At 34.9% G+C, this 15732-nt stretch overlaps 1 protein-coding gene across 3 annotated transcripts in view; it reads left to right on the forward strand.

The window, feature by feature from the left end:
* Window positions 1-14247, forward strand: part of UBA6 (ubiquitin like modifier activating enzyme 6) — an 86520-nt gene extending 72273 nt beyond the window's left edge. For all 3 annotated transcript variants that reach the window (XM_044225102.1, XM_044225104.1, XM_044225105.1), the window contains 6 exons: window positions 2816-2933; window positions 4094-4287; window positions 5072-5199; window positions 9271-9358; window positions 9519-9613; window positions 11973-14247. In XM_044225102.1, coding sequence (XP_044081037.1) covers window positions 2816-2933; window positions 4094-4287; window positions 5072-5199; window positions 9271-9358; window positions 9519-9613; window positions 11973-12108 — 759 coding nt within the window. In that variant the 3' untranslated portion in view covers window positions 12109-14247. The remainder of the gene's footprint in view (window positions 1-2815; window positions 2934-4093; window positions 4288-5071; window positions 5200-9270; window positions 9359-9518; window positions 9614-11972) is intronic.
* The last annotated feature ends 1485 nt before the right edge of the window (window positions 14248-15732 follow it).

Raw genomic sequence — 15732 nt, forward strand, 5'->3', positions numbered from 1 at the left:
CTCCACATGATGAGGACGTGAAGTTAAAGGAAGGAATTTGAACAGAGGGGAAAAAAATGTGTGAAATAATTGCTCCAGGGGATGGGAAAGTTACTTTCTAGAAGGTAGAGTACAATTTTGAGACAGCAGTGAGAATCCACTTAATATTAATCCACTTAATGTATTACACTAAATGTGGCTGGGGGAAAAAAGGAATTTAAATGTCTGGGTGCTGCTTTAGAATAGCTGGAAAATTGGATAGAACGAAGGTTGGGGTTTTGCTGGGCAAATATACTGGAAGGAAAAAGAGGTAAGGAGTATTAATAAAGATAGAACATGAAATTTAGGCAGGATAAATAGGAAAGTTTTAAAATATTAAGTATTTTTCTTGTTCACATGCTTATTATATGCCTTTTTCATACACTTTAAAAATCATGTACAAAACAATCTTTTGTTCCCCTCACCCTCTAGCTGTATTGAGAAATATGGAATAATGATTGCTTCCCTATAAAATTCAAGCAGAAGCTGGTGTGTGCAGTCTTCCACTGGCACTGTTATTTTAGGGAAAAGGAAAATTTGTAGCTGTTTGATATTGTACAAGTAAATGGGTGTGCTGAATGAAATGTTCATGACTTGTAGCTGATCAAGAATTAAACAGAAAAGTAAACAGAGTTCCTATATTAAGGAGTTTCCAATTATGGAATGAATAAACCAAGGGGATAGAAGATAGCGTAGGGAATACAGTCAGTGATATTGTACTAGCATTGTATGGTGACAGATAGTAGCTATACTGTGAGCATAACATAATTTATGGAGAAATTGAATCACTATGTTGTACACCTGAAAGTAATGTAACATTGTGTATCAATTATATTCAAATATTTTTTTAAAAAGTTTCCTACCACATGTTCCTAGTAGACAGAACTTCTAGACAGAAGCAAAGAAACATGTATGAATAACTTTACTAATTTTTATTGCTCTTCAGTGTTTTGTGGCCTGAATTGCTTCTTTCTCTATCAAGAGTTTTGGGGTAATAAATTAGCCTGAGCAATTTAGCTATGGTTTTAGTTTTAAAATGAATTATGAGTTTTTCACAACTCCCTGAAGCAGCTCACACTAAAACTTCAGAGTCTAGCACTGTTAGTTAACAGATGCCAAAAATGTCAACTAGACATTCTGGCAGATAAAAGTTTCTGCTTCCTTGACTCTTTACTATTTCTTAAATACTCATAAGAATACTTAATCTGGGGGCGCCTGGGTGGCTCAGTGGGTTAAGCCGCTGCCTTCGGCTCAGGTCATAATCTCAGGGTCCTGGGATCGAGTCCCGCATCGGGCTCTCTGCTCAGCAGGGAGCCTGCTTCCCTCTCTCTCTGTCTCTCTCTGCCTGCCTCTCTGTCTACCTGTGATCTCTGTCTGTCAAATAAACAAATAAAATTTAAAAAAAAAAAAAAAGAATACTTAATCTGTAAAAACACAAGTTGAATGTGTACTATACAAAGAAATAGTATTTTTAATTAGTGCCCTTGTAGTGCCCGCTTCGGCAGCACATATACTAATTAGTGCCCTTGTAGAATGTCAAATAAGTAATGTCTTAAAGATAGGTTACTGAGGGGCACCTGGGTGGCTTACTAGGTTAAACCCTCTGCCTTTGTCCTGGGTCATGATCCCAGAGTCCTAGAATCCAGCCCCGCATTGGGCTCTCTGCTCAGCGAGGCGCCTGCTTCCCCCTCTCTCTGCCTGCCTCTCTGCCTACTTGTGATCTCTGCCTGTCAAATAAATAAATAAATAATCTTTTAAAAGATAGGTTACTTAGATGTGCTGCTCTGAGTATGCATCTATGTGAAGGAAGACATATTCTTTAGGAAACAGCTTCTTGTAAGCAATCAATAAATATTTAAAGGATGCCTATCATATATATTTTATGGATTTCTTTGGAGATAGAAAACAGCTCTGTACTAGTTAGAGCTATGCAGTTTGGTTTGAGGTAAATTTTGTCAGAATTGAAGACTGTTCATTAATATTAATTGTATTCTACTGTGGAATTTTAAAAGAGATCTGTATGAATGCAGATCTTACAAGCTATTCAGTGAATATTTTATTTTACTTTATTTTATTTTTAAAGATTTTATTTATTTATTAATTTGACAGAGAGAGACACAGCGAGAGAAGGAACACAAGCAGGGGGAGTGGGAGAGGGAGAAGCTTCCCGCAGAGCAAGGAGCCCGATGCGGGACTCCATCCCAGGACCCTGGGATCATGACCTGAGCCAGAGGCAGACGCTTAACGACTGAGCCACCCCAGGCGCCCCTCAGTGAATATTTTAACACAAGCAAGTTTGTTTTAAATATATTGACGTTCTCTCAGTGAACAAGGTAATGATCCCTCTTCTAATTTACATGTCCGTGTGAGGAGGTAGATAATAAAACAAATACTTAAATAACAATATTATTTAATAGTGGAAGGTGTAAAATAAATTGGACCATAATGATTAATAATGTGTTTAAATTATGGACACCTGGTTGACTCAGTCATTAAGTGTCTGACTCTTAATCTAGTTTCAGGTCTTGATCTCACCATTGTAAGTTGGAGCCCTGTATTAGGCTCCACACCCTGATTTAGTGATCTTAAAGCCATTGTTTTCATATCTTTCAATAACTTCATTTTCCTGAATTTTTCTCATGTATTTCAGTGATTTAAAAACATTAAAAAAATAATGATGTGGTTAAACTGGATAAAAGGAATATCTTCTCTGTATGACTGATTTGATAAAAGAGGCTAATCAAACTTAGGTACAGGATATGATAACATTAATGAATATATGTCCATGTATTTAAAGGTTGTTCAGACAGATGAAACTGCAAGGAAACCAGAGCATGTTCCCGTTAGCAGTGAAGATGAGAGGAATGCTGTTTTCCAACTAGAAAAGGCTATTTCATCTAATAAAGCTACCTCAAGTAAGGGGAAATCTTTATAAAAATGCTTTGACCTGAAGGGAGTTTTTATTTTCAATAAACTCTATACCCAAAAGCTTTTGGGACTAAATGATAACTATTATAATAATAATGATGTTAGTTGATTTTGTGATCATATGAAAGTCACTGTTCATCTTTAACTGTGACTAAATTCATTATTTTTTTTACCCTTGCCCTACCCTCAATTGCTGAAATGTAAGTCTGCTTTATTGTCATTGTTCTGATTGGTTTAGTCCTTAAGAGTCTACTGTGTGATTCCTTTTTAACTCATGGCCAGCATAATGAGCAAAAAAATGGAGTTCCTATATAGACTAACACTTAGACCCAGTGAAGTCACTTTAGAATAAAAAACCATAGACAGAGTTCTTCTGGCTTATTAGTCTCCATAGTTACATACAGGGAATACAACGTGACCTGTATACATCCTTGTTAAATGGTTTTAAACTGAAGGAAACCAAACTTGGATTCCTTAAAAACAGCACCATTTGCTCATTTTTAGACCTGCTTACCATCTTTTATTACATAAATCAGCAGTTTCCAGACTTTCGGGATATTTATGCACAAACCAGTAAAATTCAGGAAAAAAGAACCTAGGTTAACCAACTATTTATTTTGTAAATAAAATATATGTTAATTTAATCATTACAGTTCTTTAAAAATTTCCATTTCTGACTTTCTCATTTCATAACATATGAAACTACACCTATCTACAGAATGATTTTTGAGAACCACTAATCTAGAAATATTTCAAATAGATACATACTTTTATTAGATTAACTGAGCCTGTACTTAGTTATCAGAGGCAAAATGTTTCAGACTATGTATAGAATCAACTTTAGAACACTATCCAACATTAACATTTTTTATTCATAAAGAGTTTAATAGCAGATGTGGTACATAGCTTTCTTGTTTTCCGTGTTTTAGAAAGAATTTTTTAATATAGAAACTTCTCTGATTTAGTGATTTCAGAACCATCATTTTCATATCCTTCAATAACTTCATTTTCCTGGATTTTTCTAATATATTTCAGTCATTTAAAAACATAAAGGAATATTTAAGAGTAATGAATCCACATTGCTTTTTACCTAATAAAATCTTTACAAATTACTACAAAACTTTATTTTTCTGGTTGTTATGATCAGGTGATCTTCAGATGGCAGTGCTTTCATTTGAAAAAGATGATGATCATAATGGACACATAGATTTCATTACAGCTGCATCAAACCTTCGTGCCAAAATGTATAGCATTGAACCAGCTGACCGTTTCAAAACGAAACGCATAGCTGGTAAAATTATACCTGCTATTGCAACATCTACTGCTGCAGTTTCTGGCTTGGTGAGTTTATTATTCTTTGAATGGAAATACTTCTTTTTCATTTGTGTCTTACCTGTTTTCCCCATTGTACCAACCTAGCAAGTCCCGTAGAGGTCTTAGAGAAGGAGGAATCCATATTGATCTTAAATTTCAAGAAATTTCTGAAGATTCGATAATTCACATATTGAATCTTTATAGCTATATAGATATTTTAACTCAAAAATTAAGTTGTCAAGGCAGAATACAATTTTTCTCATAAGCAGTAATTCTCTTAGTCATTCTTGTATCCTCCATTGAAAGCAGATACTATATTTTTCTTGAATAAGATGAACTGCTCTAATGGTTGCTCTTTGATTGTATTAGATTTTAGTTCTTTGGCTTAAAAAATATAATTCCTGTTCGTGATTAATATTTCTTACAATTTAATATTTTCTTAATGATTCAAAACCTTTAGGCTGGCTCTAGCTGTTTTGCTGTACTGTAGTGTTATAGTTGGAAGCTGTGTAATTATCTGCCCTTATATTAAGTGATTTTAGACTGTTGTATTTCTTGAATTCTGGTATCTTTCAAAACAAGATTACATGATCAAAATAATTTTTTAGGTAACTTTGCTCACCCCATGTAGAACAGGTGAAAAGTTTGAAAGTATAAGATATGCTAAAAGTGAACAGGTTTATACAAAATTCCTATTATTTCAATCCATTAGCTGCTTTTACTCTTTATAAAGAAATGCTTGAGAACAATTTAGAAAAGTCATAAATAGATTTAGGTTACTTACATAATCAGATCACCTTCTTTTATCTAGGTTGCATTGGAGATGATCAAAGTAGCTGGTGACTATCCATTTGAAGCTTACAAAAATTGTTTCCTTAACTTAGCCATTCCAATTATAGTGTTTACAGAGACATCTGAAGTAAAAAGAACTGAAATCAGGTATGTGTGAAGTTCTTTTTCTCTTGCATAATGAAAATGAAATAAAATTTTTACCTTCTTAAAGGAAAAAATTGTAGTTTCACCTCTCCCTTTCATATATATATATAAAGTGATCCTTGCCATCACTTCAAGACTATCACTTCAATCCCATCTTCATGAAGCATCTCTTTTTAATTAATTGACAAAAATTAAATTTAATTAATTAAAATAATTGATAGGCATTAGGTTAGTTTCAAGTGTGCAACACAATGATTAAGTACCTGTATGTACTATGAAATGATCACAACAGTGAAGCCAGTTAACATCATTACCATACTTAGTTAGCTTCTTTTTTTCTTTGTAATAAATTCTTTTAAGCTCTGCTCTCATAGCAACTTTTAACTGTGCAGTATAGTATTATTAACTATAGTCACCATGCTGCATATTACATACCCATGATTAATTTTATAAACTGGAAGCTTATGCTATTTGACTCTTTTCACCCATTTTGCTTACTCCCCAGCCCCACTTCTGGCAGTTACCAATCTGTTGTCTGTATCTGTGAGCTCAGTTTCAGGGTTGTTGTTTTTTTTAAGATTCCACATACAAGTCAGATCATACAGGTATTTATCTTTTTCTTTTTGACTTATTTCACTTGGCATAATGCTAACATTGTTCCAAATAACAAGATTTCTTCTTTTGTGGCTGAATTGTGTGTGTGTGTATCACGTTTTCTTTATCCATTCATCCATTGATGGATGATTTATTTATTAGATCAATAGATCTAATAGATCTGTGTCACAGCTAAGGAATACTGAGCTTAAGAACACACCAATTTTGGGGAGCCTGGGTGGCTCAGTGGGTTGAGCCGCTGCCTTCAGCTCGGGTCAATATCTCAGGGTCCTGGGATCGAGTCCCGCATCGGGCTCTCTGCTCAGCAGGGAGCCTGCTTCTCTCTCTCTCTCTGCCTGCCTCTCTGTCTACTTGTGATTTCTCTCTGTCAAATAAATAAATAAAATCTTTAAAAAAAAAAAAAAAAAGAACACACCAATTTTTCATGACACCCATTTTCTGTATCAATATCTTAGCTACTGTAAATAATGCTTCAGTGAACATAGGGGTACTGATAGTTTTGGAATTGTTGCTTTCATTTTCCTTGGATAAATACCCAGAAGTAGAATCGCTGGATTGTATGGTAATTCTGTTTTTAATATTTTAAGGAACCTCTGTAGTATTGCCAACACTTATTATTTCTTTACTACTAGCTGTGCTAGCAAGTGTTAGGTGATACCTCATTATGGTTTTGATTTGCATTTCCCTGATGTTTAGTGATGTTGAGCACCTTTTCGTGTGCCTGTTGGCCATCTGTATATCTCCAAGTTCTTTATATATTTTGGATACTCACCCCTTATCAGATACATGATTTTCAAATATTTATTTCCATTCCATAGGTTGCCTTTTTTTATTTTAATTCAGACAGTTCATTACTTCTGGCATGGCAGGTAACATGAGCTTCATGTTTGCATCATTTTCTCTTGCTCTCTAAGTCCCATGGGGATAATGCAGAGGAACCAAGTTAATAGTGCACATACAATAGATCTAATAGATCTAGTGCTCGCTTCGGCAGCACATATACTAAAATTGGAAATATCTGTGTCACAGCTAAGGAATACTGAGCTTAAGAACACAACAATTTTATACAAAGACTGCTGGCAAATCTGAGCAGTTGCTGCCCAGCAGACAGGTCTTATCTTTGATATGTTGCACAGGAATCAAAACTGGCCCGTGACCTTTACGGAGTTACTGTTTCATCATTTAGGGCAGTTTATTCTGAAAACATCTTTGAAAAGGTATTTCTGTTTTTTGTTTGGGTTTTTTTGGTTTGTTTTTCTTTCTTCCTTCCTTTCTTTTTTAAGATTTTATTTCTTTGCAGGGCACCTGGGTGGCTCAGTGGGTTAAGCCTCTGCCTTCGACTCAGATCATGATCCCAGGGTTCTGGGATCAAGCCCTACATCGGGCTCTCTGTTCTCTGGGTGGCTCAGTGGGTTAAGCCTCTGCCTTCGACTCAGATCATGATCCCAGGGTTCTGGGATCAAGCCCTACATCGGGCTCTCTGTTCAGTGGGGAGCCTGCTTCCTCCTCTTTCTCTGCCTGCCTCTCTCCCTACTTGTGATCTCTCTCTCTATCAAATAAATAAAATCTTTAAAAAAAAAAAAAAGATATTATTTCTTTGCAAGAGAGAGAGAGAGCATGAGCCAAGCACTTGGGTGGCTCAGTTGTTAAGGGTCTGCCTTGAACACACGTCATGATTTCGGAGTCCTGGTATCAAGCTTCACATTGGGCTCCCTGCTCAGTGGGAAGCCTGCTTCTCTCTCTCCCATTCCCCCTGCTTGTGTTCCTGCTCTGGCTATCTCTCTCTGTGAAAGTAATAAATAAAATCTTTAAAAAGAGAGAGAGAGCATGAGCCAGGGGATGGGGCAGAGAAGCAGACTCCCCACTGAGCAGGGAACCCTATATGGGACTCAATCCCAGGACCCTGGGATCATGACCTAAGCTAAAGGCATCCGCTTAACCAATTGAGCCACCCAGGCACCCTGAAAAGATATTTCTAGATAAAAGTTGTCATATGATATAGAAATGTCATGAAAAATTGCCTCCTAATAGTGAGTGCAAGAAGCCTGGATCACTAGGATCTTTATGAAACAAATGAAACACCCCTGGTTTGCCTAGTTCTAGATTTCTTTATGCAAGATTATTAGTTTGTGCAGTTAACCACTGTTCATTTTTATCTGCCCTTTCTTTTAAGATTTTATTTATTTATTTGACAGAGAGGGGGGCAATCTGGGGAAACGGGAGAGGGAGAAGTAGGATCCCTGCTGAGTAGGGAGCTGGATGTGGGGCTCAATTCCAGGACCCTGGGACCATGACCTGACTCAAAGGCAGTTGTCTAACCGACTGAGCCACCCAGACGCCCCTTGTCTGCTTTTCCATTTTGTTGATGGTTTCCTTTGCTATGCAGAAGCTCTTTAGTTTGATGTAGTCCCATTTATCTACTTTTACTTTTGGTGCCAAATGTGAAAAAACTGTCACCAAGACTGACATCAAGAGGCTTATCACCACCTTTTGTTTTCTTCTAGGAGCTTTACAGTTTCAGGTCTTATATGCAGGTCTTTAATCTATTTTGAATTAATTATTTTTTAAGATTTTATTTTTAAGTAATCTCTACACCCAGTGTAGGGCTCAAACTTACAACCCCAAGATCAAGAGTCATTTGCTCTACCAACTAAGCTAGCCAAGAACCCCTTGAGTTAATTTTTGTATGGTGTACGATAGTGGTCCAATTCTATTCTTTTGCTTTGTGATAGCATTTCTGACTAAACTAGCTATAGAACTCTCACAGCATTTAATCTGCCACATAATTTAGCATTGTACTTTCTTACGGTTTTATCTGTTATCCTAATTCAGTTGAGTTAGAAGGCATTATAAAGTCTGACTGATGTTATCATGAGATTGAGAATCTGGTTCCAGAAATTATGTGACAGAGCAAAACAGTTCCCCTGGACCTCCATTTTTCACTTTGAAATTGACAACCACCAAAAATTTAAAAATACGTATCTTGGCAAGAGTGAGACAGCACTCTCCTCATACCTCAGTACTCCTAGGAGTATAGAATAGTATAATCCATAACAGAAATATAGTATAATATTTCAGATTTGCAGACACATTTGTACTCATCTCAAATGATATATTTATAAAGATATTCATTCTGACATTGTTTATCATAGCCAAAGATTCGAACAACCCAGCTGTTCAGTAATAGAGAACTAGAACATCCACACGGTGAAACCCATGTAGCTATTAGAGAACTCTTGCTAAGACACGCTGATTTATTGTGACTCACTGGAAGGATCAATAAGGTGTACAGATAAAAGTGGTTACCTCGTATAGTGTAATGGAGAAATAAGTTGTATTTTTCTTTTTCCCCTATGTTATTCTGTAGCTAAATCACAAATAATGGACCCCTGGGGCTTTTTATTACTACTAAAGAGAAAAATACTAAAATGTTTTGTTTTGAATATTTTTCTACAACAGAAATGGAATATCATTTACAATCTGGGACAGATGGACTATACATGGTAAAGAAGACTTCACCCTCTTGGATTTCATTAATGCAGTCAAAGTGAGACATTTATTTACTTAGTTCATCAGTTGGAGGTTTTTATAAATCATATTTAGCAGAAATTTGTCTGCTGTGTTTTTACTGGTTGTAAAACATTGTCACCCAGCCTTTTATATCTGGACATAGCTTTGATTGTTTCTCTTTGGGCATTTACTTTTAGGAGAAGTATGGAATTGAACCAACGATGGTGGTACAGGGAGTCAAAATGCTTTATGTTCCCATAATGCCGGGTCATGCAAAAAGATTGAAGTTAACGTAAGTATTGAACTTTATATCAGAAGATTCACAAGGATTAAAACATAAGGTGGATGCACACTGGGAAATCAAATAGATTGACCTCTGCTAATTTAACCAGTTTGTTAATAGCACTGTCTCCTAAAAATCAGGATCTTTGTTGATAACATCAGTGTTACAATCATGAGCAGTAAGTCAGATGACACATGTTACCTTGTATTAAATAAATAAAAGCTAGGATAAAAATATTTGTCATATGAATCTCTGCATGATAGGTGCTTTAACATATGCACATTTTAACTATGATTATCAATGAGATTAATCCCTTTTAATTACTATAATCCAGGCTTAATGATCTATACTTTAAAAAAACAAAATTGCTATTACATAAAATAAGGCACTAATTTATCTTATATTATTGTCATTAGGATCCCTGAGTATGTCTTGGATGCATAAATAATGGTATTTCCTGTATAGTACATAGATGAGAGTAGAATGTGCAGTCCTGAAGCAGACTGATCAGTGGAATTTAAAATTGGTTGCAAGTAATTCACAGTAGTGCTTTATAACTTGGCCAGTATTTGGAATCTCTAGCATGATACACTTTGTGAATGGTATTTTTCATTTACCAGATATATACTAAGTACCCACTAAGTGCCTGGATGAGCTTGGCTTCAGAAAGATCTGGATTCACATGTCCAGCTACTACTTTTGTCACATTGAGTAGCTTATTGAACTTTTTTGAAACTCAGTTTTCTGTCCACAAATAGGAATGATTGTGCCCATAACTATTGAGCATTAAAATAATAGTAAAGATTAGTAGTGTAATTGCAACTGAGAGGTAGCCCATAAGTATTACTCCTATTAATATTTTTCATTATACGTCTTTATCAAGTAACCTGTACCCTCAAGGAATTCACAGTCTGTTGTGACAAAGGGACATGTTAGGGACGCCTGGGTGGCGCAGTTGGTTGGACGACTGCCTCCGGCTCGGGGCGTGATCCTGGAGTCCCGGGATCGAGTCCCACATCAGGCTCCCAGCTCCATGAGGAGTCTGCTTCGCTCTCTGACCTTCTCCTCGCTCATGCTCTCTCTCACTGTCTCTCTCTCTCTCAAATAAATAAAATAGAAAAAAAAAAAAAACAAAGGGACATGTTAATCATTAAAATGTAATTGAATAATTAATATAATAAAGGTTTTTACAGACTACCTTAGGCACTATTAACCCAGACCTTCCCTGTAGGTAGATTTCATTTGAGCTGCCTTTGAAAAAGGGTATCAGGCAAAACCAACAGTTTATGCAAAAGCATACAGCTAACAATGAGCATGTATGATCTGTTTGGGAAATCAGTATTTTGGAAGAACTTAAGAATGAGGTGATAGGAATAAATGGTAGAAAGAATAACAAGTTATAAATGGGACGAATTTCTTTGTAAAATGGGAAGAGCTATTATCGAGGTTTAAATAAATCACATAGTTCAGAGCCTGTCATGAGATAGGTACATGGCATATGATATATAACATTATTAGGCAAGAAAGTAAAATCACATTTACATTTTAGAAGGATCTGGCAGCAGAGTAGATTGGACGTAGGAGGCAGTGGACTCAAGGCTAATCTGCTAATCTAAGGATATACAGATAATAACTTGATTTAAGGCAGTATCAATGACAGGGATGCCTGGGTGGCTCAGTCGGTTAAGTATCTGCCTTCAGCTCAGGTCATGATCCCAGGGTTCTGAGATCAAGTCCCACATCAGGCTCCCTGCCCAGCAGAGTCTACTTCTCCCTCCTGCCTACCACTCCCCCTGCTTGTCCCCTCTCTTCTCGCTCTCTGTCTCTCTCTGGCAAATAAAATAAAATCTTAAAAAAAAAAAGACAGTATCAGTGACAATAGGAACAGCAAAGTGGTTTTTTAGTGAATGGGATATAAGAGAAAGGTAAAACTTAATGTCTTTCACTGTGATTAGCTTGTATTTGAAGATTTCAATCTAGTTTGCTTTTTACTCTTTACATAGAAATGCTTGAGAAGAATTTATGATGCCTCCACACTTTAGGGAATATGAGGATTATTTGTTTTTAAAAAACATTGCTTACATTTTGGATTTGTGGGTGGGAGGGATTGTCTTTTAACAAATGGTCTGTATCCTTTACCGATACTATTAGTAGTCCAGACTGATTCACTGTTAGATAAATGAATGTCTTGAGTTTAGAGCTTTTAGTAAAGAAAAATTATAATATATGAAAGCAGGTGGATTATTAGATTTAAAAATAAATATAAAAGTCTAGGCACACAGGTCTGGAATCTCTGGGCAACATTAAACAGCAAATCTCTCATTTTATAGAATTTACCAAATTATTTGTCGTTGATTATCTTTCTTAGAATGCATAAACTTGTGAAACCTTCTACTGAAAAGAAATATGTGGATCTTACTGTATCATTTGCTCCAGACACTGATGGAGATGAAGATTTGCCTGGACCTCCAGTAAGATACTATTTTAGTCATGACACTGATTAACAAAAGTTGTCATAAATTTACTCCAGGATTACTTGATTTTGGAAAGATTGCATTTAATTCAGGAATGAAAAAAATCAATTCATAATACTATGGATTTCTCTCTGATGAAGCTTTAATTTATGGGAAACATCAGTAGAAAACTACAGTGAAGAATTTTAAAGCATTTTGGAATATAATCTGTACTTGTCTAGTGCTTCATATGTTGATATATGACCACAAGCAATTTTGAACTGGACTGACGTTTTATAATGCTTAGAAAAAATGTGTGTATTAACATCTCTGGATGAAAAAAAGGAAAAAAGTATGTATCCATCACCAGAAGAGATAAAAGATCAAGAAATTGAAAGTAACAAATGCAACTATCCAAAAAGTTTAATCTTTTGTGAATTTTGTTGTTCACTATTTGAGACCCAGTTTTTCTACACAAGTAGTGTTTGGCACCCCGCACCTCTTAAAATTAGGCTTTTGAGTTTAACACCATTGAGAAGAAGAGAGATGTTAGCAGTAAATGAAGAGCAGCCATTTTAAATTGTACATACAGTTACAGTTTACTGTCCTGCTAATTTAACTGGCATTTGTTAATATCACTATCTCCCAAAAATCAGGATCTCTGTTGATAGCATCAGTGTTGTAACCCATGAGCAGTAGGTCAGATGACACATGTTAACTTGTATTAAATGTTAACAGTATTATATGAACTCTGACAACCTTCTTAGAGGATCCATGAATGTGAACAGCTAAATGTGGCTAATCATTTGATTCTTCAATATGCCTTCTAATGTGGCTATTTTATTTATTCGGAACTCTAAACCTGATTGTCATAGTATATAAGACTAAAAGGTTTTGTAAAGGGAGTGTCCTTAGAAGTAGATGAGAACTAGAAATTAAAAGAAATCATTACTAGTTGAGTCTTGATTTTTTTTCTTCCAGCAACCTAATGGATAGAAAAATAAAATTATTTTAAAGGGAAACATACTATTTTATTCTGCATTCCCAGAAAGGGAGTTGACAAAGATAAAAATTTATTTTTTTAGGTCTTTATTGATAGAAACTTTCTGTTTTCTGGTAGGAAACATTACAGAAAATTCATACAAATGCTTTCATTAAAATGATGTAAAATGTACTCAACACTGTAAATTTGGTAAAAACAGCAAGTATTTTATTTCTAAGGCTGTCATGCATTCTAAAGCTACTGGCATTTTGTAACCACAGGAAGTCACTTCCCTCTAGCTGCTTTTAGTCTGATCTGTTGAGGCCATTAATAGGTACTTTGATAAACTCAAGACTAGATTTACATCAGTATTACTCCTATTTGGTATCTTTTTATACTTCCTCCTTAACTTCCCTTTTATTTCATTTATAAATAGTTGAAATTACTTTGTCAACCAACTGTATTGTTTCATTCTTTTGTATAAGTATAATCCAATTGGGAAAATTCTGTTTGGGAGTGGAAGGTGAATTTGTATGAATTAAAAAAAAAAAAGATACTCTGCATTGGAGGCAATTGGATGGACGGGATGAACTTAAAGGAAATGGATACTCTTGAAATAAGTAATGTTTATTCAAGTATAATGTTTAAAATTACTTAAAATTAAATTCAAGAACATCAGAGTTCTATGTCTTGGAACTCTTGATGCTAGCAATAATAAAAGGACTTTTCTGTAAGAAGCCTTTTCCCCATTTTCACTTTGCTTTGTATGATAGTAACTGATGTTTTCCAGGTACCCATTCAGTAACCCTCAACTATGATCTAATAGCTTGCTTATATTTTATCTAAATCTCCATATCTTTTCAGAAGTAAATTTGGAACCATGCTATCAGTTCTTATTTATAGTGATCTGTGCTTTAATAGACAAAACCAACAAGGATTAAGTTCATTTTGTCATTACACCTGAAATCATTTTATCATTGCCTTTTTTTCCCCCAGTAGGTAATGGTAATTGCCATTAATAATCTCTGTTCAGTTCTACTAAGCTTGAAAGCCAGGTGTGAAGTTAATGACAATTTTTTTTCATTATCTGTTTTATTTCTGTACCATGAGATCACTTTTGGTGAAAATACTAGGTGCAAAAATTATTTGATTTTGTATGGTACCACTGAGTGATTTTTTACTTATTAAAAATAAATTGAGAAATTTGACAGTATCTTTGTAAATCCTATTCCATGGTTGACTCCAGAGATTCCAACTTTGCTGTTCATTTTGTGGGTAATGTTTCTTTGGTGTTTTCTGAGTTTCAAGTTTTGCAATCATGCAGATGTAACAGTCACTGAGGATAGAGGAACATTACTTAAAAGTGCTTCTGGAAATTCTGTTAAAACCATTGAAAAATGGTGACTGTGTAAAACCATATATATTGGGTGGAGGTTTTTTTTTTTTTTAAATTTTATTTTCAGGCTTCACATCCAGTATGGGGCTTGAACTCACAACCCTGAGACCAAGAGTCACATGCTATAGAGTTCAAAACTTTTTTGACATTTGTCAGTAATTTCCTCTAAATTGTCCCAAAGCTAGAACTTAGAAATAGATATATATCTTCATTTTTATTTTTTGTCTATTATAACACTCCCTGGTGATGCCAGTGACAAGGCATAAAAGTCAGCAATGTTTAGAGTCCACTTTTTTAATAATTTATAATTAGTAAAATGAAAACCAAAAATGATTCTTCTGAGATCTTAAGGAGAAATCTCTTGACCTAATAATTCAATTTTAATGAACAAAAATTAAAATGACAAAAATTCATTGTGATTGTAAGTAAATAATCATTTTATATACAGTCAGTAGGTATGGGTTTAACTATTTTATTTTCAACAAATCCAAACCGAAGTGAGGAAGTTGAAATCATGGGGATTAGAGTAATTAATAGGTAATTTTTAGTGTTCATTTTTATCTTGCCATCTCCTAACTTTGTTTTTTTAACTTGAGAAATATATATATACAAAAGAGTATATAGAATATAAATACACAGTTTAAGAATTAATTTTAAAGTAAGGGTTGTATAACCACCTGTCAAATTAATAGAACATTGACAGCAACCCAGAAATGTAACTTGTAGTCCCTTCTCAGTTGCCACCAGCTTCCCTACACATATTCTCTAGCAATAGCACCATCTTAACTTTTGTGATGATTCTTTGTTTTTATTTATAATGTTAACCACATATCATGTACTTTACTAATATAGTTTACTTTTTGTTGGTTTCTGAACTTGATGTAAATGGAATCAGACTGTATTTGTGTGTGTGTGTGTGTGTGTGTGTGTGTGGCTGCTGCTTTCTTCAACATGAGAATCATCTGTGTTGTTGCTCATAGTCACACTTTATCCATCATTATATAGTTTACTTTTACATTAATATACCACAACTTATTTATTCATTCTATTGACTATAGGATGTTTTTACTTTGGGGCAATTACAGTTCTTCATTGAACATATTGTATGTATTTCCTAATGCAACTGAGGTATATACCTAGGAATGGAATTACTTGGTCGTAGGTATTCACATCTTTAATTTTACTGGACAATAACAGAGTGTTGCCTTAGCAGTAGAGATAGTCTGTATGTCCACACCTTGCTTGACACTGGTTTTAACAGATTTTTTTTTAATTCTGTGAATCTGGTGCATATGCA

The sequence above is a fragment of the Neovison vison genome, chromosome 11, assembly GCF_020171115.1.
Source record: "Neovison vison isolate M4711 chromosome 11, ASM_NN_V1, whole genome shotgun sequence".
NCBI classification, from domain to species: Eukaryota; Metazoa; Chordata; class Mammalia; order Carnivora; family Mustelidae; genus Neogale; species Neogale vison.